This window comes from Ipomoea triloba, chromosome 9 (assembly GCF_003576645.1).
Source record: "Ipomoea triloba cultivar NCNSP0323 chromosome 9, ASM357664v1".
NCBI lineage: Eukaryota > Viridiplantae > Streptophyta > Magnoliopsida > Solanales > Convolvulaceae > Ipomoea > Ipomoea triloba.
In genome coordinates, this window is record NC_044924.1 from 12,298,737 (window position 1) to 12,323,975 (window position 25,239).

General features: G+C 32.2%; 2 protein-coding genes and 1 long non-coding RNA gene across 3 annotated transcripts; 2 read left to right on the forward strand and 1 right to left on the reverse strand.

Moving 5' to 3' along the window:
• Positions 1-2,452: 2,452 nt before the first annotated feature.
• Positions 2,453-2,791, reverse strand: LOC116029562 (uncharacterized mitochondrial protein AtMg00810-like). Its single transcript, XM_031271613.1, has one exon. It carries the CDS (start codon positions 2,789-2,791, stop codon positions 2,453-2,455), a length of 339 nt encoding a protein of 112 aa, XP_031127473.1.
• A 4,221-nt stretch (positions 2,792-7,012) lies between these two features.
• Positions 7,013-8,927, forward strand: LOC116030089 (cinnamoyl-CoA reductase 1-like). Its single transcript, XM_031272215.1, has 6 exons — positions 7,013-7,130; positions 7,251-7,420; positions 7,509-7,700; positions 8,068-8,233; positions 8,320-8,506; positions 8,618-8,927. Exons 1-6 carry the CDS (start codon positions 7,013-7,015, stop codon positions 8,760-8,762), a joined length of 978 nt encoding a protein of 325 aa, XP_031128075.1. The 3' UTR covers positions 8,763-8,927.
• Positions 8,928-15,055: 6,128 nt separating this feature from the next.
• LOC116030096 lies at positions 15,056-15,845 on the forward strand. Its single transcript, XR_004100375.1, has 3 exons — positions 15,056-15,124; positions 15,240-15,280; positions 15,806-15,845. It is a non-coding gene; the product is annotated as an uncharacterized LOC116030096 (long non-coding RNA).
• Positions 15,846-25,239: the final 9,394 nt, after the last annotated feature.

Here is a 25,239-nt window from a genome sequence, read left to right on the forward strand (position 1 = left end):
TGAGGAAGCTTGGAGTGGGAATAAACCCTCTATCAGACATCTCAAGGTTTTTGGATGTTTGGCATATGCACATGTGCCAGATCAGTTGAGAAAGAAGTTGGATGATAAAGGTGAGAAGTGTATTTTTATTGGTTATAGTGACATTTCAAAGGCTTATAAATTGTATAATCGTGAAACTCAAAAGGTTGTTATAAGTCGTGATGTCACTTTTGATGAATATGGTGCATGTGATTGGTCAACTAAAGAAGAAAGGTCAGTTGTTGTTCCCATTATTCCTGATAATGAGCAATTGGTTTCAGATAATGTTCAGTCTTCTTTACAGCTAGAGTCATCAGTTCGGAGATCTCAACGCGAGCGTCACTTACCAGCTCGTTTGGAAGATTATGTTTTGGGTAATGATAATGACTTAACTGATGAACAGATTGTTCAGTTTGCTCTCTTTGCAGATTGTGACCCTATATCATTTGAGGAGGCTGCTACAGAAACTCATTGGCTTAAAGCAATGGATGAGGAGATTTGTGCCATTAAAAAGAATGGTACTTGGGAGTTAACAGATTTACCTCCCGAAAAGAAGCCAATTGGAGTAAAGTGGGTTTATAAAACCAAATACAAGTCAGATGGTGAGGTTGACCGTTTTAAGGCACGGTTGGTAGCAAAGGGTTACAAACAAAAACCAAGTATTGATTATTTTGAGGTTTTTGCTCCAGTAAGTAGACTTGATACTGTGCGAATGCTTATTTCTCTTGCTGCTCAAAATGATTGGAAATTGTATCAAATGGATGTCAAGTCTGCTTTTTTGAATGGTTTTCTTGAAGAGGAAATATATGTTGAGCAACCTGCAGGGTATGTGAAGAAAGGGGAAGAAAATAAGGTTTACAAGTTGAGAAAAACTTTGTATGGTTTAAAACAGGCACCCAGAGCATGGTATGGTTGCATTGATTCCTATTTTGTTGAGAATGGTTTTATGAGATGTCATTATGAGCATACTCTATATATCAAATACACAGATTCTGGAGATATTGTTATAATCTGTCTATATGTTGATGATTTGATTTTTACTGGAAACAATTTGAAACTAATCTCAGAATTCAGGGAGGCACTCATTAACAAATTTGAAATGACTGATATGGGACTTATGTGTTACTTTCTTGGTCTTGAAGTTGTTCAGATGAAAGGTGGAATCTTTATTTCACAGAAGAAATATGCTGCTGATATTTTGAGAAAGATCAAAATGGAAAACTCCAAACCAGTTTCAACTCCAGTAGCTAAAAAGTTGAAGATGTCCAAAGATGAGTGTGGTAAGAATGTGAATGTTACAGCTTATAAAAGTTTAATTGGGAGTTTGAGATATTTGGTAGCTACAAGGCCAGATATTTTTTTGGAGTTGGAATACTCAGCAGATTCATGGAGGAACCAAAAGAATCACATTGGGTTGCAGCAAAGCGAATTCTGAGATATGTCAAAGGTACGAGTAATGATGGAATTTTTTACTCTACTAATGATGTTGTGAAACTTGTTGGATACACAGACAGTGATTGGGCTGGAGACGTTGAGACAAGAAAAAGCACATCGGGATATGCCTTCTATCTTGGTTCTGCTATATTTTCTTGGTCTTCAAAGAAGCAGCAGATTGTAGCACTTTCAACCGTAGAAGCAGAATACATTGCAGCAGCAAACTGTGCTACTCACGCAATTTGGCTCAGAAGAATTTTGGAATTTTTGCAACAGAAGCTGGAAGCACCTACAACTATTTTCTGTGACAACAAATCAGCAATTTCGTTGTCCAAGAATCCTTTCTTTCATGGTCGCAGCAAACACATTGATATCAAGTATCACAAAATTAGGGAGTTGGTTGCTGAAAAGCAAATCAACATTGAGTACTGTGCAAGTGAATGTCAAGTTGCTGATATTTTTACAAAGCCATTGAAGACCGAGACATTTCTCAAACTGAAGAAGGAAATAGGGATGGCGAACATATCCAACTTGGTTTAAGGGAGGCAATGTTATAATAATAAAAGTATTATTATTATATTATTATTTAAACCAAGTAAGATTGCATGTGATGAGCAAGAATGCATGTGGGTATGTACTGGCACATCATTAAGCTTAGTTGTGCACATGGGAGTAACATGAGTGAGTGTGTATTATATTATTAAAGCATGTGTGTGATTAGTGTATAAGAACTAGCAGCATCAAAATTTTCGGATTTCCTTTAGTATAAATATGGAGTTTGGTTCAGATTGTTATGCACCACCCAAATGAAGAAGCTGATGAAATAAAAATTCTCTCCTTTGTTCAGACTTCTCTTCCTCTCTCTAGTTTAATATCCCTTCGTATTTTTCCTCCCTTCTCTCAATTAAATACGTAGATATATTTTATTAAATATATCCTACATGTACCTTAGCACCCTGTGTGTAGCTTGTAAATATAAATCTGTAGGATTGTCAATGAACTAGGAAAGTTGTTGTGTAGCAAAACTGATATCAGGTCTAGTGATTGTTAGATAGAGAAGTTTTCCAACTATTTTCCTGTATTGACCATTTTCTTCAAGGGGTTTACTCCCATCTTTACTTAGTTTATGTGAGGGAACTGTGGGGCTGTACACAAGTTTTGCATTTAGAAATCCTGTATCATCAAGTAACTCCAATGCATATTTTCTTTGGTACACAGCAATGCCTTTCTTTTGTCTAGCCACTTCCAAACCAAGGAAGTACTTTAAAGGACCTAGATCCTTTATCTGAAAATTATTGTTGAGCTGAGTCTTGACTTCTTGAAATATCAATCTCTTCATCTAACTACGAAGAACCCGAATCCACTTTGACCCGACCCAAATCGGAAGTGGACCCCACATATATTTGTACCACAAAATAGCCACTTAAATTGCCATTTTTATGCTATTTTCCAACACAATCTTTGTCAAATGTGTAATGACCAGTGGTTTTGCATGTTAGGTTATACATGTTAGATTTTTCAATCGTTGTCTGACTTGAACTCTTGAAAACTTGGCTTTTTGGCTTCCTTGATTAATGTACCTAGGAAAAATTGAAACATTGGTAACTTTCTCTTGAATATTTTTCGGTTTGGAATATTCTCAATCACTTTACTAACAATTGTGATTATGCAGGGGAGAGTGGGATTGACATGGTTTCATACTTTCATTGCATCCTTGTCTTGTAATTGGTCCTATTTTATAACCAGCTCTTAATTATTCAAGTTAGGTGCTTTTTGACCTTATAAAAGAAGGGAAAATAGATCTCTTAAAGAAATGAACAATATGAATTATGATGATAATTTGGTAGTATGATATATAAATCACACTCCCCATGAGAGTCGTTAAGATCAAACGCATACCATTACGTTAAAAGTAAAGCTAGTAGTAAAGCCACAATTTTATTTCCTTATGCCTGTGTAGTAGCGAGCATCAGATTTTTGAAAGGTTGGGTGATTGACTTGGCCCTTTAAGCCTCTGTCTAACAATATCCCCAATCACTTAGCACTGAACTTGCCGTTTAGGCCTCCCCCAACAAGAGTTGTAGCATATATTCTTATCTTATGAACCTTAATAGAATTTATGAACTTTCGCTAGAAATGGTTTCTTGTCTTCTGATGTGTAGCAAAAATGAGTGATGGTGAGTGTACGGGTGTGAAATGTTGTTCCGCTTGGGATTGGAGGTTATGGCACGCAATATTCAATCACATAACTAGACACTAGCACAAGAAAATCAACAAGAAGCTAAGTAAACGACAACAAGATAGTAGAACAAACACATATAAACAATAGATAAATACAAAATAAAGAAATAAGACTCAAGTTAGGGGTATTACTCTATTGATGCTTTAACACTTAAGGTTTGGAGAAGAACGTTTTACCTAGGGTCATGAGGCAAGCACAAATAAATCCTAGTCAAAACAAGGATTAGAACAAGGATTGCCCCACTTCCGTGATGTATCAACTCAAGTTCTTGAAGAACAAAAGCTATTTAAGCCCCAATCTACCCCCATTTCCATAGAAGGGAAATTGGGTTTGAGACTGGGAAGGCTCAAGTCTTCCTTCCAATTCTCATTGAGATGAAAGACTTTCCAAACACAAACAACAATTGCTACGTATCAACTATTGCAAGATAGATTAAAGACCCAACTCAAACTCAAGAACCCTAGGTGGGGTTCTTCCCCTTTCTTCACAATAATCATAACTTAAGCATCAAAATAGATAATACAACCCTAACTCAAGCCCATAAACTAACTACTGATAATAAAATAGCATAAAGAACACAAAAGCACAAGTAATAAACATAAATCTTGCAAAAGAAAAGAGATAAGGGAAAGAAAGCTTCTCTATTGAAAGAGAGTGAATGAGAGAGTCTATGGTTCAACCATGGGTCAAAATCGAGTTCAAAATGCTCAAAACAAGCTTAAATATACACAGAGCAGTGCTAAACGGCCACCCACACGGCCCCTTTTTATTTTTTTTTATAATGAATAATTTTTATTTTAGAAAATAAAAACTATATAACTAATGAAATTATATCTCTTTTTTAATTTTTTTTTGATAATGAATAACTTTTATTGAATAAAATAAAGACAATATAACTAATTAAATTATATCTCTTTTTTAAATTTCTTGATAACGAATATTTTTTTTTGGAATAAAGGCATTGTAAACATCTAAATTAAAGAAATGCATAATTTATTTAATTTAATAAGACTATAAGAGTAATAGAATGGATACTTAATTTTTAATAATATACTCTAACATATTCTTAGTATATGTTTAACAATTATACTAACTTTGATTAGGATGAGATTCGAACCTAAGACCTTACTTATAGAAATTAATGGGTAAGTTAAAAGTTAACGGAATATTCCGTTACTAAAGTTAAAAGTTAACGGAATGTGTGGGTATTTAAGGGAAGAAAATAATATAATAGAGGGTAAATAATTAAAATCATAAAAGATTACTAAAATCAAAATAATATGAACCATTCATTTAAGTAAATAATTACACCAACATTTTTTTTCTTCCCGTTACAACCCTAACATTATTGGCTCTTATTAAGATTGTAGATGAAGGAACTTTTAGGGCTTGTTTACTAACAGAAAACTGTTTTCTGTTTTCTATTTTTCAATTTTTCAGTTTTCATTCTCTGTTTTCTGTTTAGAAAACTTGTTTACTAACACTTATTTTTTCAAATTTATTTTTTTTAGATCAACGTTATAAAATTAACAATAAGTTTAATTTCGAGTGATTTTTAGACCTTATATTTAAAATATTTTAAAATATATTTGGTTTAAATAGAATAAATATATTTTTTACTTTTAAGTCCAATATATGTAAAAAAAAAAAAAATTACATTTGATATCTGAACCAAATTTATATCTGTATATAACATAAATAAAAATATATTTGAACCAATAACCTATTAAGTTCACAAAAAATTTAGTTTAGATAATATTAATATTTTTTGAGCTAATATTTAAAATATGTTTGGATATATTCATTTGAATGACATGTTTGTATACATAATTTTTATTTTGAATTCTAATATAGTAATATATGTGAAATTTTGATATCTGATATCTGGACCAAAACCAATAATCAATTGAGTTCAATCAAAATATAAAGCGTGGTATAGATTTCAATTTTTAATTTTGATAATGTGAATGATGTATAATTATAAGCATAATCAAATAAGTTATGTTTAAATAAGTAATGTAAGTAGAAAAGATAGAAGATGATGATAAGTAAAAGAAGATGATAATAAATGTAATCATAGTAATTAATAAATATGTAAGTAGATAATGGTGGGAATGTGGTTATAGTGACATACATATAGTCTAATAGATGATAGCTGATTCTGTTTTCCATTTAGAAAACAGTTTTTTATAGTGTTTCAGTTTTCTAGAAAACTGAAAAATTATTTCCTGTTTTCAAAATGGAAAACTGTGCTAGTAAACATGTTTTTTTTTTTGTTTAGTTCTGACAAGTTACAATCAATAGTTGATATGGATTTGAAGTCTTGTTGCATTTGTTTAGAAGCAACTCTTTTTTATGGATCGGAAATGAATTCTATTTTGAGCTAAAATTGCTTAGAGAGATTTTATCGAAATAAAAGATAGGGGTAGTGAGTATATTGACTTCATTGAAACATACGAGTTGTTTTCTAAATTCTACTATTGCATACCGAATATTATTGACTATCCCGATTATTGTTGCCTCTGTAGAAAGGAGTTTTTCAAAGTTGAAATTGTTGAAATCTTAGTTACGATCAAGTATGTTGCAAGAGTGACTCAATGAATTAGCTTTAATCTCCATTGAAAATGAGCTTTTGAATAACTATTATTTCTACTATTGCATGCGTCTAAATGTGCACGACGCATGTCACTTTTTAAATAAAATTTTATATGTATTTTTTATACAATATTTATATTTTGACACAACTTTTTGAATAACTATTATTTTTATATATAGAAATTACTTGAAAAAGGGGCTCAAATTAAGATATGGCACAAGACCCTAATTTTTATTGGAACGACCCTGACTACATTGCACACACCCCCAATCCAACGGGCTCAAGTACCCCGCTTCTTAATACCTTGAAGAGACCATGAGAGTAATGAGACTGGAAGGCAGAACTGTTGGACCTGTCTGCACAATCTCGTTGTTTTGAAAAAAATAATTTATTTGTTCAAAAAGCTTATTGAAAAAAACTGCTTTGCGTTTTTAAAATTTTTTAACTTTTTAGAACAATATGTTGTTACAAAAAACTGATTAACCAAATATTGTTGGCTAATCAACTATGTTACCAAAAAGGGCCATTAATATAACAATAAGTACATAATGTCATTTTGGATTATTACCCTAAATGCATGGTGGACCTGATCCATTGCATACCATGCATAATTTGTCCACTTCACTAATAATCAATCATTTAATTTGTATGATGTGGTGTGCCAATAAATATATAAGTAGACAGACTAGGGCAATTTGTAATCTAAAATCTAAAAGAAAAAGATGAGCGGCGAGGGGAAGGTGGTTTGCGTGACCGGTGCTTCCGGCTTCATAGCTTCTTGGCTCGTCAAGCTTTTGCTCGACCGTGGTTACACCGTCCACGCCACCGTTCGCAGCCTCAGTCAGTCCCCTCTCTCTTCCAATTTGATTTCACATTTTATATATTTCTGGAAAATTTTTGATGTCTGTGTTGATGCACCTTCTATTACGGTAACATCGATCTTATATGGTATTATTGCAGCGGATCCAAATAAGGTGGCACATCTTCTTGCATTAGATCGTGCCAAGGAAAGACTGCATTTGTTTGAAGCCGACTTACTTGATGAAAATTCCTTTGATCCTGCAATTAAGGGGTGTGACGGTGTTTTCCACACAGCATCACCTGTTTCTTTTAAACCATCTGCAACTAAGGTTAACCTTTTCCTTTTTTTTTTTTTAATGATAATACCCCATTTATCTATCTTCTTTCTCAAGATATCTGTCCCTATATATATTTTAGGAAGAATTAGTGAATCCTGCAGTAAACGGGACACTAAATGTTCTTGGATCATGTGTGAGAACACCTTCTGTGAAAAGGGTAGTGGTGACGTCCTCAACGGCTTCTGTTATGTACAAACGAAATCCTTTAACTCCAGCTGATGTAATTGATGAGACTTGGTTTTCTGATAAAGATTTTGCAGAGGAAACAAAGGTGTGTACACCAAATCCTATACACACATGTAAAAGATTTTGTGGATCTTTTATTGTAATTCTTGTATTTGCTTAGTGATTGAGACACCTTTTCATTGTCTTTTTGAGTTAATTAATTTTATTTTTGATTCTAGATTTGAATGTGTCATCTCAGTTTTCAGTCATTTTTTTTTCTTTTCAAAACGTCCCCTTTAATTTGGTCAGTTCAGTTCGGGTCATTTTTGTCCTCCTTCAATTATGTCACATTAATCTATTGGCGAAATGGATACAACACATCATTGTTGAGTCATATCCCTAACTTGATTACAAATCAATCACCTTTAATTTGCGCTAATTTATGTTTTTTTTTTCTTTTTAAATCTTTGTAGCAATGGTATATCTTGTCTAAAGTCCTTGCCGAGGAAGCATCATGGAAATATGCTGGGGAGAATAAGATTGACATTGTTTCACTGCATCCTGGTCTTTGTATTGGCCCTCTTTTACAACCAACTCTTAATTTTTCAAGCGAGGTGATTCTGGGCACCATAAAAGAAGGTAACATCTCTCCAAGAAATGAACATTATGATAGCATTCTTATTAGAGCCTTAGTGGAAGTGGCGAATTGAACATTATATTCACAGGAATGGATTTCATGTCTTTTCCAATCAACATCTATGTTGATGTTAGAGACGTCGCAATTGCACATATCGAAGCATTTGAGGTACCTTCCGCCCGTGGAAGATACTGTTTGGTTGCGGAAACAATGCACTCTTCTCAGGTTTTGAAGATTGTTGGCCAGCTTTATCCTGCTCTTGCCATTCCTGAGAAGTAAGATTCAAATCAGAAGTTTGCTTTTTCTATTTAAACTGAATATAATGTACATATAGCCCTTCAAGTGTAGCTAGCTAGATATTAAAGTTTATTTTCTTTTGGTGGCAGATATGGAGCAGACTTGCCTATAGTGCCAACATACAAAGTATCCCAGGACAAGGCGAAAAGCTTGGGCATCAAGTACACTTCTATAGAAGTGAGCCTTAAGGATACTATTGAAAGTTTAAAGGAGAAAAGCTTCTTGAAATTCTAGTTTTTGGATTTATTGTTGTTGAATAATGTTTGTGATTGTTGATCTCTACAGTGTACTAATAAACAATTAAGACTAAATGCTAAACATGCAATGCATGTTTTAATATAATTTCACTTACTTGTGTTGTGACTTGAGTTTGAGTTAAATATATATGCTCTTGGACCTTTCTCCTTGGACTGATCTTGATATATCCATCAAATAGAAAAGTAGGAAAAATCGATAATGGTGAGATAGGTGATTATTATTGAAAAGAAAGCCGGATTGAAGGTTTCAACAAAAATTATAAAACAAAGAAAGATTTTTCCTCATCAAGTAATTAATATAAGAAAAACCAAAAGGTTGAGGATTCCAAACAGGTTACTAAGCTTAAATAATAGTTTGCATATATACAAGTCTAGGGATGAATAGACTTGCAGCATTTTAAAACTCTTTCAAAATGACTCTCTCAAATGGAAGGTTATGAATTCAAGACTCAGTGGGGGCGGCCCATATTGACTTTGTACTTTAATAGGTTAAGAAAGTAGTTATGAACCGATGTTGTAACAGAGTCAGATGACTTAGGGATATTAAGAGTTCTATACTACTCCTTGGAGTGATGTTGAATTCTTAATTACTTAGTCAGAATATTTTAGAGTATGCAGCGAAAATTATTTATAACCCTTTTTATATTTTATGGCACACGTTTGTCTTGCCGAAATGTTAACTATTTGCAATATGATAAAGTAAGTGTTAAAAATATATAAATGCAGTAAAATGATATGAGAGATATGTATCCTAAAAAAAAACAAATGAGAGATAAGAATTTTCATAATGGTTCGGCAACCTTCTACTTCATTCGATCACTCTCCTCCTAGAATACTTATGAGGTTCTACTAGTATTTTCACCATAGTACATATGGTGAGAACTTCAGCTTTGATCACAAAGCCAACAATAAGTCTCAAAGGTTTTCGCAAGTCCAATCTTGTTACTCTTCCTCTATCTATTTCTCATAGTAGAGTTTAGTTTTTGAACACCAATATGTTTGTTCTTCTCCACCTCGGTTGACTCGGATTGAGGTTGATCTTCAATTTGCAAGAGTATTATGGCTTGAATGTTTTAGCCTTTGTATCTCTTATTGGTCTACTAGAATTTGCACTTAAAGCTTTTGATCTCTCGTATGTCAATGACATAGAAAATGATCAGACCCTCTTTCAACTTGAAATGAGGTACATTCAATGCTTTCTTCCAAAAATTTCATTGTGATGCCTAATTGAGAAAAATGCTAGATCTTGATGATGATGTTGAGGAATATGTTGAGGAATATGCTCTACGGGGTGCCCAATCAAGAAGGGTGACCCCGGGCCATTTGTTTTTTCATGTGCCATCAAGGACATAGAATTTAACAATGCCTTGGCCGATCTCGGAGCTTCCATTAACTTGATGCCTTCTTGTGTTTTTGAAAAGTTGAAATTGCCATATTTGAGTCCAACCCGACTCAACCTCCGTCTTGCCGATGGGACAATCCGGAGCACCAAAGGTATTGCGGAGGATGTGTTGGTGAAGGTTGGAGAATTTATAGTCCCCGTTGTTTTTGTTGTATGTGACATGGGCGTAGAAGATTCATGTGGCCCGTTGATATTTGGGATCGGAGGCCATTTTTGGCATCTTGCCATGGCATAATTGATGTTGGCACGAGCGAGATCACTCTTCGGTTCAATTGGAATAGAGCCATTGTTGAAATGGCTACTTTTGTGGAAGAGGGGGTTTGCACTTCTAAAGAGATGGTCAAAGTGAAAACCAAGACCAAACCAAAATGAGAAATGGAAAGGTTGATTTGGAAAAACACTTGGACCTCGAAATGTTTTCGCCCAAAATTTGATGTGAATGGTTGAAGAGAATGAAGTTAAGTCGAGCCAACGATGTTAAATGTGGCGCTTCTTGGGAGGCACCCCAAGGCTATCTTTTGAATATTTGTTGTTGTTTCTTTTGTGTTTTTTGTTGCGTTTTTGTTTTTGGGACCCTTTGGAACTAATTTGCAGGAGTTGTGTGGAGAATTTTGAGGGAAAATTAAACAAAGAAATGGTCAAAAGTGAAGGAAAAAGTAAGGGAAAACTGGGCAAGTCTCTATTTCATTTCCACGAGTAAGTCCACGTCGTGGACTAGCTGGTGGAAACTAAACAGAAACTTCCACGTTGAAGTCCATGAGCATGGGAAAATTGTGGAAAATCTCCAGAAACTTCCACAAGCATGTCGACGTCGTGGACTAGCTCGTGAATTATTTCTAGAAAAGTCCATGCAAAAAGACCACGAGATGAAATCGTGGAAACTTTCCAGAAAGTTCCACGAGTAAGTCCACGAACGTGGACTTGCAGCAGACCATGGTCGCGAATTTGGGCTATTTAAACACCCTTTCTTCCCTATTCTCTCCATAATCACGAAACACTCCCATTCTCCACGAAAGTATTGCATTCTTCTTTCAATTTTGTTCTATACTGGATGTGTTATCATTTCTTTTTGTTATACTAAATTTCTAATAGTACATTCATGAATGACAATTTATAATCTTTTGTTTGGTTATCGCATATTTGATTGGCCATGTAGTTTTCATTACTAAGCCAAAAGTTATCCAAGTTAATTCAAATACCCAAAGGTTTGTCGATTAATTTTGTCATTGAAGATTATTCTTGGTATGTATTTGTTTAGATGACCTTTTGATTTGTTTAAGTATAAATTTAGGCGTCATGCCTGTCACGTAAGTAATTACCCAGTGACAGACATAAATTTATTTGATTAAATTAATAATATAACTATTTAAAATCGTTTATCATATTAGATGGTGGAGTTAGGATATCTAGTTTCTACATTGCAACCAAGATTCTGTTCAACTATGAATGCATGAGTTAGGTATTGTGACAGTTCAATTTTTTTTCACTTCGTATCATATTTTATTTCAAACACGTTTGATGATTTCGGGTACTTCGTTTAAATTAGTATGCCTAGGTTCTTGACTACAATACGAAGTATAAGCTCAAGTTCAAGAATTACTAAATCTGGATCATTGGAAGCTTTATCGAGTGAAAATGTCACAATTACTTCTTTGAAGGATACTTATGACAATAAGAAGGTAAAAATCACAGGTTTAGTTTTGTATTTCTCACGTATCGTAATTAATTTTTAGGTCGGAGAATTTTTGGTACTTGGAGAAATTCTAGACATAGAAGGCAACTGGTACTTCAATGCTTGTAAGAGTAAGGGTGTGTTAGGAATAAAGTGTAATTGTTTTGTTGAACCAAAAATGTAACTCTACACCCCCAATTTTATTTTGAGTCTAGTAGATTATTTCTATGCTTAAGTCCAAGCATAGTCAGATTGTGAGAACGATGTGAAAATTACAAGAGTATAAATTTATTTTATACTTGCAAATCATTTGCTTCTACTTTACAAGAAAGGAGCAACTGGAAGATTGGTCATGCACCATGACAAATTTTTGAAGGCAATGTCACAAGTTTGAAGCTCTGGGAAGGAGAGGCTAACTCAAGCATAAATTGAGTGTTATTTATTTGGAGTAGAGGATGACCTCTTGGAAGCTAAATGACATGGCTAACCTTAATTGAATTAATGCAAGGTTGAAAAAGACGCTAGGCGCCCCCTAGGCGCCGATTTTTCGGCGCCTAGGCGCCCAATTTAATTTTTTTTTCTTTTAATTCTTTTTCATTAAATAGTGCCTTCACCGCCCTGTGATTTTATTTCCCAAAAACAATTAAGGCTTCCACTTCTCTGATCTTTGCCATAATTCATTTCCCAAGACTACAGCCACTCCACTCAATCAATCAATCTCTCTCTCTCTCTTTTTTTCTTTTTGTGTTTTGGCCCTCACCGTCATCTCCATTCTTCACCATTACCATCACATAACACCATTACCAAAAAGAAACACCATAAGTCCATAGTAGTATAACACTATAAAGCCATTAAAGAAACACCGTCATCTCCACTCTTCACTGCCCTGGCCTTCCCTCACGTTTGCTACTCTATTTTCTCTCACCTACAAGCTACAAGTCTACAGATCTACTCTGCTTCTGTTTTTATTTTTTAAATGAGACGACCAGCTGAAGGTGCAGGCGAAAGCGACCGGCGTGGTCGCGTGGGGTGGCGTCGTGGCGGAGCTGCTACTCGGCGGACTGTTGGCGTGGGGGAATGATGACGGTTCGACGGAGATGCTTGGGGTTGTAATGAATTTGGGGGAAAAAAAATTAAAATAAAAATAAAAAATTAGTGGACTGTTCGTCAGTTCGGCCGCCTAGCCGGTCTAGGCGCCGCCTAGACCGCCTAGGCGGCCGGCCGCGGAGGAGGCCGATTCCGGCCTTCCTCGACGCGACCGGTCACCGCCTAGCGCGATTTTTGCAACCTTGAATTAATGTGACGATGACTTATTAAATTGAAGTCAAGGAGGCCGCACTACTACAGAAAACACATTTAACGTCGTCTTAACAACGTCGGTTTTTAAAAAAAAACCGACGTCAAAGGGATACGACGTCGGTTGTAGTACAAAACCGACGTCATTTGTTTTTAAAAAATTTACGAAAATAAAACGACGTCGGTTTGGTTACCAAACCGACGTCGTATTTAATATTTAGTTTTATTTATTTTTAAATATAAATTATGGCGTCGGTTCTGCGCAAAACCAACGCCATAAATTAAAATAAAAATAAGTACGACGTCGGTTCGTGAGTGAACCGACGTCGTATATTTATTATTATTTTATTTTAAAAAAAAATGAAATAAATGGGCTACGGCGTCGGTTGTTCAGAAAACCGACGTCGTAGGGCTTTAATTAAAAGCCCACCAGATCTACGCGAACAGCAGATCTGGAACGTAACACAAACCACGCCTCCACCCTCCAATTGTTATGTCGTGGACCCAGGTCCACCTTGCAAGGTGGACCTGGGTCTACATTCACATACACTATACTCTACATTCACATACACTATACTCTACATTCACACTTTGTAAACTCTACATTCACATACACTATACTCTACATTCACACTTTGTAAACTCCACATTCACACATTACAGGATTATATGATACTCTACATTCACACTTTGTAAACTCCACATTCACACATTACAAGATTATATGTTTAGTAATTATATTACCACTGTTATGCATTCACACATTCAAAACTCTATATTCACAGGTTCTATACTCTATATTCACAACTTGAGAACTTCACATTCACACATTACAGGGCTACAAGTTGCTAGAACTTCTTAACTCTATTACAGATTCACACATGCATAACTCTACATTCACGATTTCTATACTCTATATTCACAACTTGAGAACTTCACATTCACACATTACAGGGCTACAAGTTGCTAGAACTTCTTAACTCTATTACAGATTCACACATGCATAACTCTACATTCACGATTTCTATACTCTATATTCACAATTTGAAACCTCCACATTCACATATTTCTGGGCAATTCTACATTCACACAATCATAAATGTACATTCACTATTCCTATACTCTACATTCACACTTTGAAACCTCTATATTCACACATTTTTGTACAACTCTATATTCAGCAATATGTTTACTAATTAAAAAAAAAAGANCCACAGCATAATTTGACTCCGCCCTCCGATATTTCCCTCTCCACGCGAACAGCAGATCCACGCGAACAGCCACCGCCATCCGGCCGCGACGACTCCGCCATCCGCCCTCGGCCCTCGGCCCTCCGCACTCCGCCACCGCCACCGCCACCGCGACCCTGGACCGCCACCGCTCCTCCAATCGCGACAGCGCACCGCCACAGCTCCGCCATTCGCGACAGCGTGCCGCCACCGCACACCGGACGTCACAGCCGCCTCCCACCGGTAAATATTAATTTTTTTTAATATATTTCAAATTTCGAATTATTTGTTAATATATTACGAATTTTAAGAAATTATAATGTATTTTAGGGTTTATTATGTATCTTAGATCTTATAAATTCATAATTTCGAATTTTAAGAAAATTATTATGTATTTTTAGGAATTATTTATAATATATTTCGAATTTTAGGAATTATTATATATTTTTGAACCTATAAATTCATAATTTCGAATTTTAATAAGTTATTATGTATTTTTAGAAATTATTTATAATATATTTCGAATTTTAGAAAATATTATGTATTTTAGGCCCTATAAATTCATAATTTCGAATTTTAATAAGTTATTATGTATTTTTAGAAATTATTTATAATATATTTCGAATTTACAAATTGATCGAAGCGTTGTTGAACTTGAATCGCTATGGGTCATGTTGTTGGTGGCAAGTGTAAGCTGGGTAGAAAGATTGGGAGTGGCTCTTTCGGTGAGCTGTATTTAGGTATGCTCTTCCATTTTTATTTATCATTCTTTATTTTAACCTTGAGTTTTGTTCGCGATAGTTGTTGGCATAACTTTGTAATGATTCCTGTCATGTATTTGGTTAATTCATTCAGGTGTCAATATACAAAATGAAGAAGAAGTAGCCATCAAGTTGGTATGCTTTTTTCTTATTTCATAGTTGCTTGGAACTTAGTTGCTTTAGATTGTTTGGTTATCTAGCTGTCATAGACTCATAGGGTGTAGCCAGTCACTAAACTTTAAGTTTAAATAACTCATTTTATCTGTTTGTGGAACTTAAGATGTGAATGTGTATTAAATACTGAAAGTGACTTTTCATTGTGTGCACATTCACTTTCCTGGAGAGTGTTCAAGAGTTGTAAAAGAATTTTAAGCTTTGGATGGATGAGCTGTAATTCTGTTTCGTATGGCCTTTAAGTTATCTTAGTACATACTAGTTGATTAAGTTGAATTAGGCCTTTAAGTTATCTTAGTACAAACTAGTTGATTAAGTTGAGTGCTGCTTTAGTACATACATTATTTTCCTACATTTTAAAATCAGTCATAGATTTTTTTCCTGCTAAGGTTAGCATTAATCTATTTATGTGAGTTCTCCATACTGTATGTGTACTTAATACTATCTTCATGATCCTGATATTGTCTCAATTGCCACAATTCCCAGGAGTCAGTCAAGACCAAACACCCTCAACTTCACTACGAATCAAAAATTTATATTCTTCTTCAAGGAGGAAGTGAGTTCTATCCTTCCCAGTTGCATATATTTATTTGTTCTACTAAATATCAGACAATCAATCTGGCTTGTTTACTTAAAATCAGTTTCTTGACTATGCAATCAACTTGAAACAATCTTCATAAAGTATTGCATAATTGTTCACTCTTAAGTCTTTATCAAATGATGATGAGGTATTCCATAACAACAAATATTTGCATCGGACAATTTATATTTAATGAAGTAAAAAAGGAAAAGTGATTGCATCAGATGGGTTAAAGCTCAACATGAATTATAAATTGAAGCATTAATGCTTGCAATCAATGAATTGACATTTTGTGCTCTGCTGTTATGATGAAGCTGGCATTAGGAGTTGAGGGTGAATACAATGTTATGGTCATTGATCTTCTTGGCCCAAGTTTGGAAGATCTCTTCCACTACTGCAATAGGAAGTTCTCTCTGAAAACTGTATTAATGCTTGCTGATCAATTAGGAAGTTATTGTAGTATACTTTATTAGTTTGATAAGTTGTGATGTTTATTAACTTTGATTAATTGAGAACTTTATTAGTTTGATCAATTGTGAATTATAAATGTTAATTTGTTACACAGGTTCTGAAAGTTATGTGTGAATTGGAAATATACTGTACAGGTTTTAGGTAGATTCGTAAAATATTTTTAATATTTAAAAAAAAAAAATAAACGACGTCGGTTAATAAGAACGAACCGACGTCGTTTATATATATATATTTTTTTAAATTAATTACGTACGGCGTCGGTTATTTCTTATTAACCGACGTCGTATTATTTTTTTAATTTTTTTTTAAATAAATGACGTCGGTTTTTTTAAAAAACCGACGTCGTTTCATATTTTTTTATTTTTTTTTAAATAAACGACGTCGGTTTTTGGGAAAAACCGACGTCATTTCATATTTTTTTATTTTTTTTTAAATAAACGACGTCGGTTTTTGGGAAAAACCGACATCGTTTCATATTTTTTTTTATTTTTTTTTAAATAAACGACGTCGGTTTTTTTTAAAAAACCGACGTCGTTTATTTATTTTAAAAAATAAAAAATACATACGGCGTCGGTTTTTACAACCGACGCCGTATCATTTATATACAACGTCGGCCAGATCAACGTCGATTTTTAACCGACGTTAAAAGTGCTAAAAAACCGACGTTAAAGGATATATATATATATCCTCTATACAAATGAATTATGTTAGCATTTGATTAATATAACTAAATTGCTAGAGAACGAGCACATTTGCCCAAATTATAAAAATCCTAAACAATAATGATATATAAAATTTCTAAGGTTATATCACCGTATGCGTAGATCTACACATTAGCTATTAATTTGAGCAATTATTTGCTCGAATTCAAGCAATGATAACATCAACAAATATAAATGACCCAAACCATATCTTCAATTTCATTATATATATATATATATATATATATATATATATATATAATATTTGATGTTATAATTTAAATAATTGTATATCGATCCAAATATTCTTAATATATTATAACAAATCAATTCTGTACATCGCACGAGTGAAAAAAATACTAGTTATTTAAATAATCCGAGTTCTTTCTTTTATTAATATCACTTTTAATGAATAGGACATGTCAAAGTATGTGATATAATGATAACAACTCAGACAAGATATGTGATAAACGGTTAACATGCTAATATGAAAAAAAAAAAAAAAAAAAAAAAAAAAAAAATCTCCACAAAAAACATAATATTTCGTGGTTCAAGACAATATATGTTCTATATTTTCTCAGCTAAAGAATCAATGTGGAGCTACCATGTTCAATCCTGTAACCATCAATAACTATTATACTTTTTATTAATATTTTTTAAAAATAATATTTTTAATGACAATATAATATTTATTAAAAATAAAAAAACATTACGTTTTTATTAAAAAGTATCATACATTTGACGGTCTTATATCAGCTTTTGTTTTGAAATATATAACTATCTTTCTAGTTATATACTCTATCACCAAGGTTTTAATTCAAGGAGATAAAATTATATTTTTACTTTGAATTATAATTGAATTATAAACTCAACGTTATACGGCATAACTTTCATATATGAATTACCAATAAATTAGGGTTTTTAGTTTCGTGACAATAGTCAAAGTTGAAGGCAAAGTTTAATTCTCACATAGACCAAAAAAAAAATGCTATTTCGCTTTCTATTTGTGAATTAGACGTTTAAAGTCAGGAATATTGCCAATTGAAGATGTCACTAGTACAAAACAACTAATCCATTATTGTTGTAACAACTAATCCACTATTGTTGTAAAAGACTTTTCGTAATTGTTGTACAACCGTCGCAGATACTAGGGTACGGTCGCGGAAAGCCTTAGACTTTTCGCGGCTGTTGTTAAACAGTCGCGGAATGTTGACTTAAATAATATGGAGCATTATTTTGAACCATATCCACTTTGAACATTAAAGTTTCAAAAGCAATATATGCTCACCACATGAATGTTTACAAAGCGACAAAAAGTAGTTAACTACATACCAACGTAACTTATAACAACAAAGACAAATTTGTGAATTTCTGTTAATGGATATCTTCTGTATATGGCGTTAATCAAGTGCAATGCAAAATTTCCGAACTGTTTGATGTTGAAGTTTATGGCTACTTTAATACTGTCTCATATTACCATGATTTTGGCCAAAAATCTTATAGTTAACTAAAATCATCTTATACTTCTAAGACCATTCACATTTTAATAGTGGTTGGGATAAGATTACAACAAATTTATGTGACATTAGTGGGATAAGATTATATGTTGTGACGACATTTCCACTTCAGATTTTATTTAAAAGAAATAAAATTAAATGCCTACTTGTCTTGAAACTTGAAAGCTTGCAATATAGCCTTTCAAATGTCCTATTCTCAACTTTTATTTCAAGCCTCACATTGCCTTTTCAGTAAAGGGGCCGAATTTTTTTTAAAAGGTTGTTATTATTATTAGAGTAATATAATGCTACTCATCACCCCTAAAATTTTCACCTTAATATATGGTATATAACTTCTTAAGCATTTTTAACGATCGGGTTCAAACGGGAAATTATTGTGTGGACCATGGTCCACGTAGTACTGTATGGATCATAACAAAAAGTACATTTTCAATACACTAAATGTACATTATTTGTGTACTAAATGTACATTATACAATATAATATACATTCAGTACACAAATAATGTACATTCCCCGAATACAATGTACATTTTTAATATACTAAAAGTACATTATTTTTATACTGAATGTACATTATTTAATAGTATGATCCACATAGCTGTTAGAATAATTTTAGTAGTTGTATTATTATAGGTGTTAGTAATTTAGTATAAATAGGTCAATTGTATATGCATACTGGGTACCACTTAGAGAAATATATTGATATTGTATTCTTCAACTTTCTTGTAGCTCTCACATGCTCGAAGTGTGAAACTTGAGTTTGCCGTGACTCGAATACGGTAAGGAGCTAGAAGCCTGCTCAAAAGGTTTTCTATTTGTTACGGTCATATCTAGGATCGTAACACTCCGCCATAGGTTTTTATTTATATTGTTTTAAATGTAGTAGGTGATTCAATTAAAATTGCCGTATTTGTAATATTATTTGTAATTTTAATTCTTGCATTATTTTGCATAATATGATTGTTGAGGATGTAGGTGACAATGTAACTAGTTGGGTGGACTAAGAAAATGGAGCAATGCACAAGCGTCACAAAGCTAAACCGAAGAGTTTCAACAATATTTACAAAAAAAATTTGAGTTACATGACTCGCAACTGTATCATCAACTTCGCGCGGATTTGGTTGAACACATATGAAGCAATAACGAAAATTAATTTAAATATTTGTATTTCAAATTTGTTATGCACTTTAATTTTTTTAACCGCTTTGTAATTTAATTTTTAAGTAATTGGTTTTAATTTTTAAGCAATTAGTAGTTTAATTTAATTTTAATTTTATAATTATCATTTTAATTAAATGTAGGTATGTTTATTTTTTATTAATTTTTATTACAATTATAAATTTATAATTCAAATAAATAAAGAAATAATTAAAATTTAGGATAGTAAAATGGTGGGTCCACAAAAATTGAGAAAAGACTTACAACTAATGAGGAAAAAGTTTTTGTGATTGAGTGAGATAGTGGATGATGAGGTGGATGCATGTTGAGACCCACAAAAAAAATTAGGGAAACCCCTCACTATTGAGGATGCACAAGAGCATCCAGAATAGTGAATTTTGAAAGATTTTTGCGAATTTTCAAACCTATGTGGAGGAGAGAGAGTATTCGGAGTCTCCCTATAAAGCCTTTGATTTTTATTAGAATTGTAGACCCTACATGGTGAGATATTAGATGGTTGGGCATGTAATGTCATTTTTAAATTTTTTTGGCTAACAGATCTGTCAATCTTTTTTTTTTTTTGTTTTTTTTTAATTATTTCTTTTCCTCTTCTTCCCTCTCTCCTCTTCATTACTTGGCACACAAAAAAAAAAAAAAAAAAAAAAAAAAAAAAAAAACCCTCATCTATTCAATATTGAGGTTTTTGGTGTGATTTTTATGGGGCGTTTGGTTAGAGAGAAAGAATTAGGTGGGAAAAGAATTATAATTTCATGGGAAAAGAATAATGTGGGAATAAAGTGGAGTTTAAATTCCAGTGTTTGGTTTGCAGGAATAAAATTACTAGGAATTTCAATTCCAATGTTTGGTATACATGGGAATTAAGAGGAAATAAGTACTATAAAGTCCAAAATGCTCATTGTTGTTGCTGTTATTGTTATTACTACTATTATTATTATATTATTATTTTTATTATTTCTAATTGACAAATTAATTCACAAATTGTTAGAGTTGTTGCATATAAAGAATGCAAATTTTGAAGAGTTCTGCATATAAAGAATTCGAAGGAATATACATGAAAGTTGATATATATAATAATTAAACAATGCATATAAAGAATGTAAACTTCGAATAATTGTTGCATATAAAGATTTAAATGAACATACACAAAGAGAAGTCGAAGAATAATACACACTATAATTTAGAAGTGAAGGTCATACATCAATTTTAGGTTAAAAAAGAGAGGTGTAATTTTGTCTCATCATTGTCCTTTTTTCTTCCTAAAATCCATGGAATTAAATCCCATGGGGGCCATGGGATTCTAATTCCATGAAAATGGGGGAATTGCAATTCCGTGTGGAATTGCAATTCCTTCCAACCACTATAATTTAGAAATGAAGGTCATACATCAATTTTAGGTTAAAAAAGAGAAGGGTAATTTTGTCTCATCATTGTCTTTTTTTCTTCCTAAAATCCATGGAATTAAATCCCATGGGGGGCCATGGGATTCTAATTCCATGAAAATGAGGGAATTGCAATTCCTTCCAACCAAACGAAGCAATTTAGTTACATTCGGAAATAGGTTGAAATTATGTAGGAAATGAATTGTAATTCCCTCCAACCAAACGCCCTGGTGTCAACTAGGAGAGAGAAGATGGAAAGAGAACATGGGAAAAAAGAGGAAAAAAGAAGGAAAAAAAAAAAAGAAGAAGAAAAATTCTGATGTGAATTTATTTTTTTAAAGTGTTGCGCAGCACGCATTAGCCGGTGCGTGCACTGGATTGCGCGAAATTCTTAAATTTTGATAGGTCCCACAATCCACAAAAGACCTAATGGCCTGTTTGGTTGGGCGTAGTTCGGGGGGAATTACAATTCATTGAATTGCAATTCAGTGAATTCCCAAACTACACTGTTTGGTTGGAGGGAATTGCAATTCCGCAGAATTGCAATTCCCTCCAAATGTTGAATTGCAATTCATGGGGTACCCCCATGAATTGCAATTCGGTGGAGAGGAGGGGTAATTTGTTGGTGTAAAGACAATTTTGCCCCTCCTCCCGTACGCTTTGTCTTTTTTTTTTCTTTTTTTTTTTAAAAAAAAATTGAAAGAATTATTATTATTATTAGTATTATTATTATTATTTTGAAAGAATTATTATTATTATATTATTATTATTATTTTGAAAGAATTAGTATTATTATTATTATTATTTGAATGAATTGTTATTATTATTATTATTATTATTATTATTATTATTATTATTATTATTATTATTATTATTATTACTATTACTATTACTACTTACTACTACTATTACTACAACATCTACAACAACATAAGGGCATTTTAGTCATTTTGTCGCTTATTACCTTTCAATTCCCTGTACTCCTATTTCTGCATACCAAACACTGTAATTTCAATTCCTACTTTATTCATTGAATTGCAATTCCACCGAATTACAATTCTTTTCCCCCCTAATTCCCTCCTCCCAACCAAACGCCCTGTAAGTTCTTGTAGGGAGACTTTTTGTGCATTGTGATTGTTGTGCATCCCTCCCACTTTGTTGTGCAGTTGCATTCATAGCCGTTGGATCACTCCAAATGGAAGATCTGGATTAGTCCATAGAGTCCTCACCTAATGATAGATCATCACCTGATCCGGTGTGTGTGTGTATATATATATATATATATATATTATTTATTTATTTATTGGAGCATGTGAATATCAAAAGTGGAGCCATGTGGAGATGTTTTGTCTTCTTCTATCTATCCCATGTCTTATCATAATTGAGCTCGTCTCTTTCTCACATTATTTTAGAAGACCTTGTCTTCTTGGGAAGAAAAGACAAAAGCTCTAATGAAACATGTGATATATATATAATTGTTTGGAATTTTGTAAAAGCGATACTCTAAAACTAATAGTATCAATGAATATTACTTTTGGTAATGTAAAATTATACATTTTAAATCATATTAATAAAGAAATACGATTTACCTTTAAAGTGAACAACTGTGATGTAGTTCAAAAAATATTACGGGATAATTTCCCGCTTAAATTTATTGAATTATTTGAATGTCTTTTTCCCGCTTATTTTTAAAAAAATATTTTATGTTATTTATATAATACTTTGTAAATAAATATATAACATTATTTTGTATTATAACTTTGATACCGAGTATTTAATTACAAGATAGTGCAAAAAGAAGACAATAAATAACGTAATGAATATAATTGATTAATGAATTTAAAGGTAATGAATCTTTGCATGGTAGAAAATAAAGAGAATATAACTAATGAACTTATATATATATATATATATATATATATATATATATATATATATATGTATGTATGTATGTATGTATGTATATGTATATATTTAAATTTTTTTAATAATGAATATTTTTTATTGTAGAAAATAAAGACATATAACTAATAAAATTATATCTCTTTTTTAATTTTTTGATAATGAATAATTTTTATTGTAGAAAATAAAGACAATATAACTAATGAAATTATATATCTCTTTTTTAATTTTTTGATAACTAATATTTCAATAATATATTCTAACATATTCGTAGTATATGTTTAACAAATGTGTCAACTCTTATTGGGATGAGGTTCGAACTTAAAATCTTTCTTATAAAAATTAATAGGTAAGTTAAAAGTTAACGGAATATTCCGTTACTAAAGTTTATTCTAACCGAATGTGGGGTTATTTAAGGGAAGAAAATAATATAATAAAGAGTGAAGAAGGAAAATCATAAAAAATTACTAAAATCAAAATAATATAAACCATTCGTTTAAATAAATAATTGCTACCAACATTATTTTTCTTCCCGTTGGAGTCCTAACTTTATTAGCCTTTATTAAGATTGTAGATTTGTATTTTATAATGCGATTGAATTTTTAAAATTGATCCACTCTCCTATTATAGCACCCTCTCTGAAATCCAGTGTGAATTTTGAGAATATTTCAAATTGTAATCCCCAATACAGAGTTGCAGAACAATAAGACCACAAATTAAAGAATTAATATTAATATATTTTGTTTAAGAACTAGTCCTTTGACCGGCGGTCCGGTGATCGATTTTGCCTTTTGAATCATTTACTCGCCGTGGAGGATGAAAAACATGGTTTCCCAAATATGGGTTAGTTCTCCAATCAAGAAAAAAAGCTTAAGGATTAGGTTTGATTGACTTTTCTCTCGTGAGAATGAGCCTAAGACTTAGGCTCATTCTTAATTATTTAAAAAAAAAATCAAAATACCATAGAATACGGAACCAAATACATATGTTAATTATTTGATTAAAATATTTATTTATGATACTCATGATTAATAATAATGGTGTATAGTTAACAAATATATTCATGATGACTCTATTACAAAGTAGTATCTGTTCATACTTACTTTTTTAACCTAAGGCTCGAACCCACTCTCATCCATCTAAGAGTGTAAACTAGATGCCACTAGACCACAATGTCTTTAACTAATTATTATATTAATGATTAGTAATAATTGTGTATAGTTAATAAATATATTGAGCAAAAACGAATTTTGGTTCCACGGCTATTAGCAAAATGAAAATTTTGGTCCACATGTTTAATTTCTACCAATTTTGGTCCCACGACTATTGTTTTAGTACCAATGTTGGTCCCACGACTACTGTTTTAGTTCAAAAATTCATAGCGTCGGTCACTCATCCATTTAAAACGTGCCGAAATCTAGGTAGAGCAATAAATACAATAGGTGTAAAAATAATTCCTATTTACTGCTCTTTATTAAAATAATTCATCGCGTCGGTCACCTACGGTATTTACTGCTCTTTATTAAAAATAATTCAAAAATGGATTGAGCCTAATTCTAAGGCTCATTCTAAAATGAATGAGCCTAACCTTAGACTCTTTTCCTGTTTTTCTTAACCAGCTATGAAAGTTTCTATTTTGAGAACCATGTGCCCCCTTGCCTTTTTGGTGCCAACATCCACGGACCTTTCTGCATGCACTTTTTGTTTTCTTTTTTTTTTTGTTTTCTTTTTTTCTTTTTTTTTTTTGGGAGGATAAACCTGTCTATTTCTTATGTTTGGCGCTTACATTTGAGTGGACCATATGAAATTAACCACAAAACGAGTGGTCCACACTTTACAAAATCGTCATATTATGGGCAAAGGTTTACAATATGTAGGTAAATTATGTAATTGGTGTTAACATATAATGTACATTCAATTAATAATTAATTTATTATATATTGATAGTTAATAATGTACGGATCAAAATTAATCTATTGTCTACATTTAACATATTATGTATCTTTTATTTAATTAATAAATTTTAGTTAATATATAATGTACATTCAGTTAATAATTAATTTATTACATATTATGTACTTATATATATATATATATATATATATATATATATATATATATATATATATATATATATATATATATATATATATATATATATATATATATATATATATATATATATATAT

Excerpts from the sequence above, each read along its gene's own strand:
- LOC116029562 (XM_031271613.1), bottom strand. The coding sequence starts at position 2,791 with ATGAAGAGATTGATATTTCAAGAAGTCAAGACTCAGCTCAACAATAAT.
- LOC116030089 (XM_031272215.1), top strand. The coding sequence starts at position 7,013 with ATGAGCGGCGAGGGGAAGGTGGTTTGCGTGACCGGTGCTTCCGGCTTC. Across the intron at positions 8,234-8,319 it reads TCTGGGCACCATAAAAGAAG|GAATGGATTTCATGTCTTTT; the intron begins GTAACATCTCTC and ends TTATATTCACAG. Across the intron at positions 8,507-8,617 it reads GCTCTTGCCATTCCTGAGAA|ATATGGAGCAGACTTGCCTA; the intron begins GTAAGATTCAAA and ends TTTTGGTGGCAG.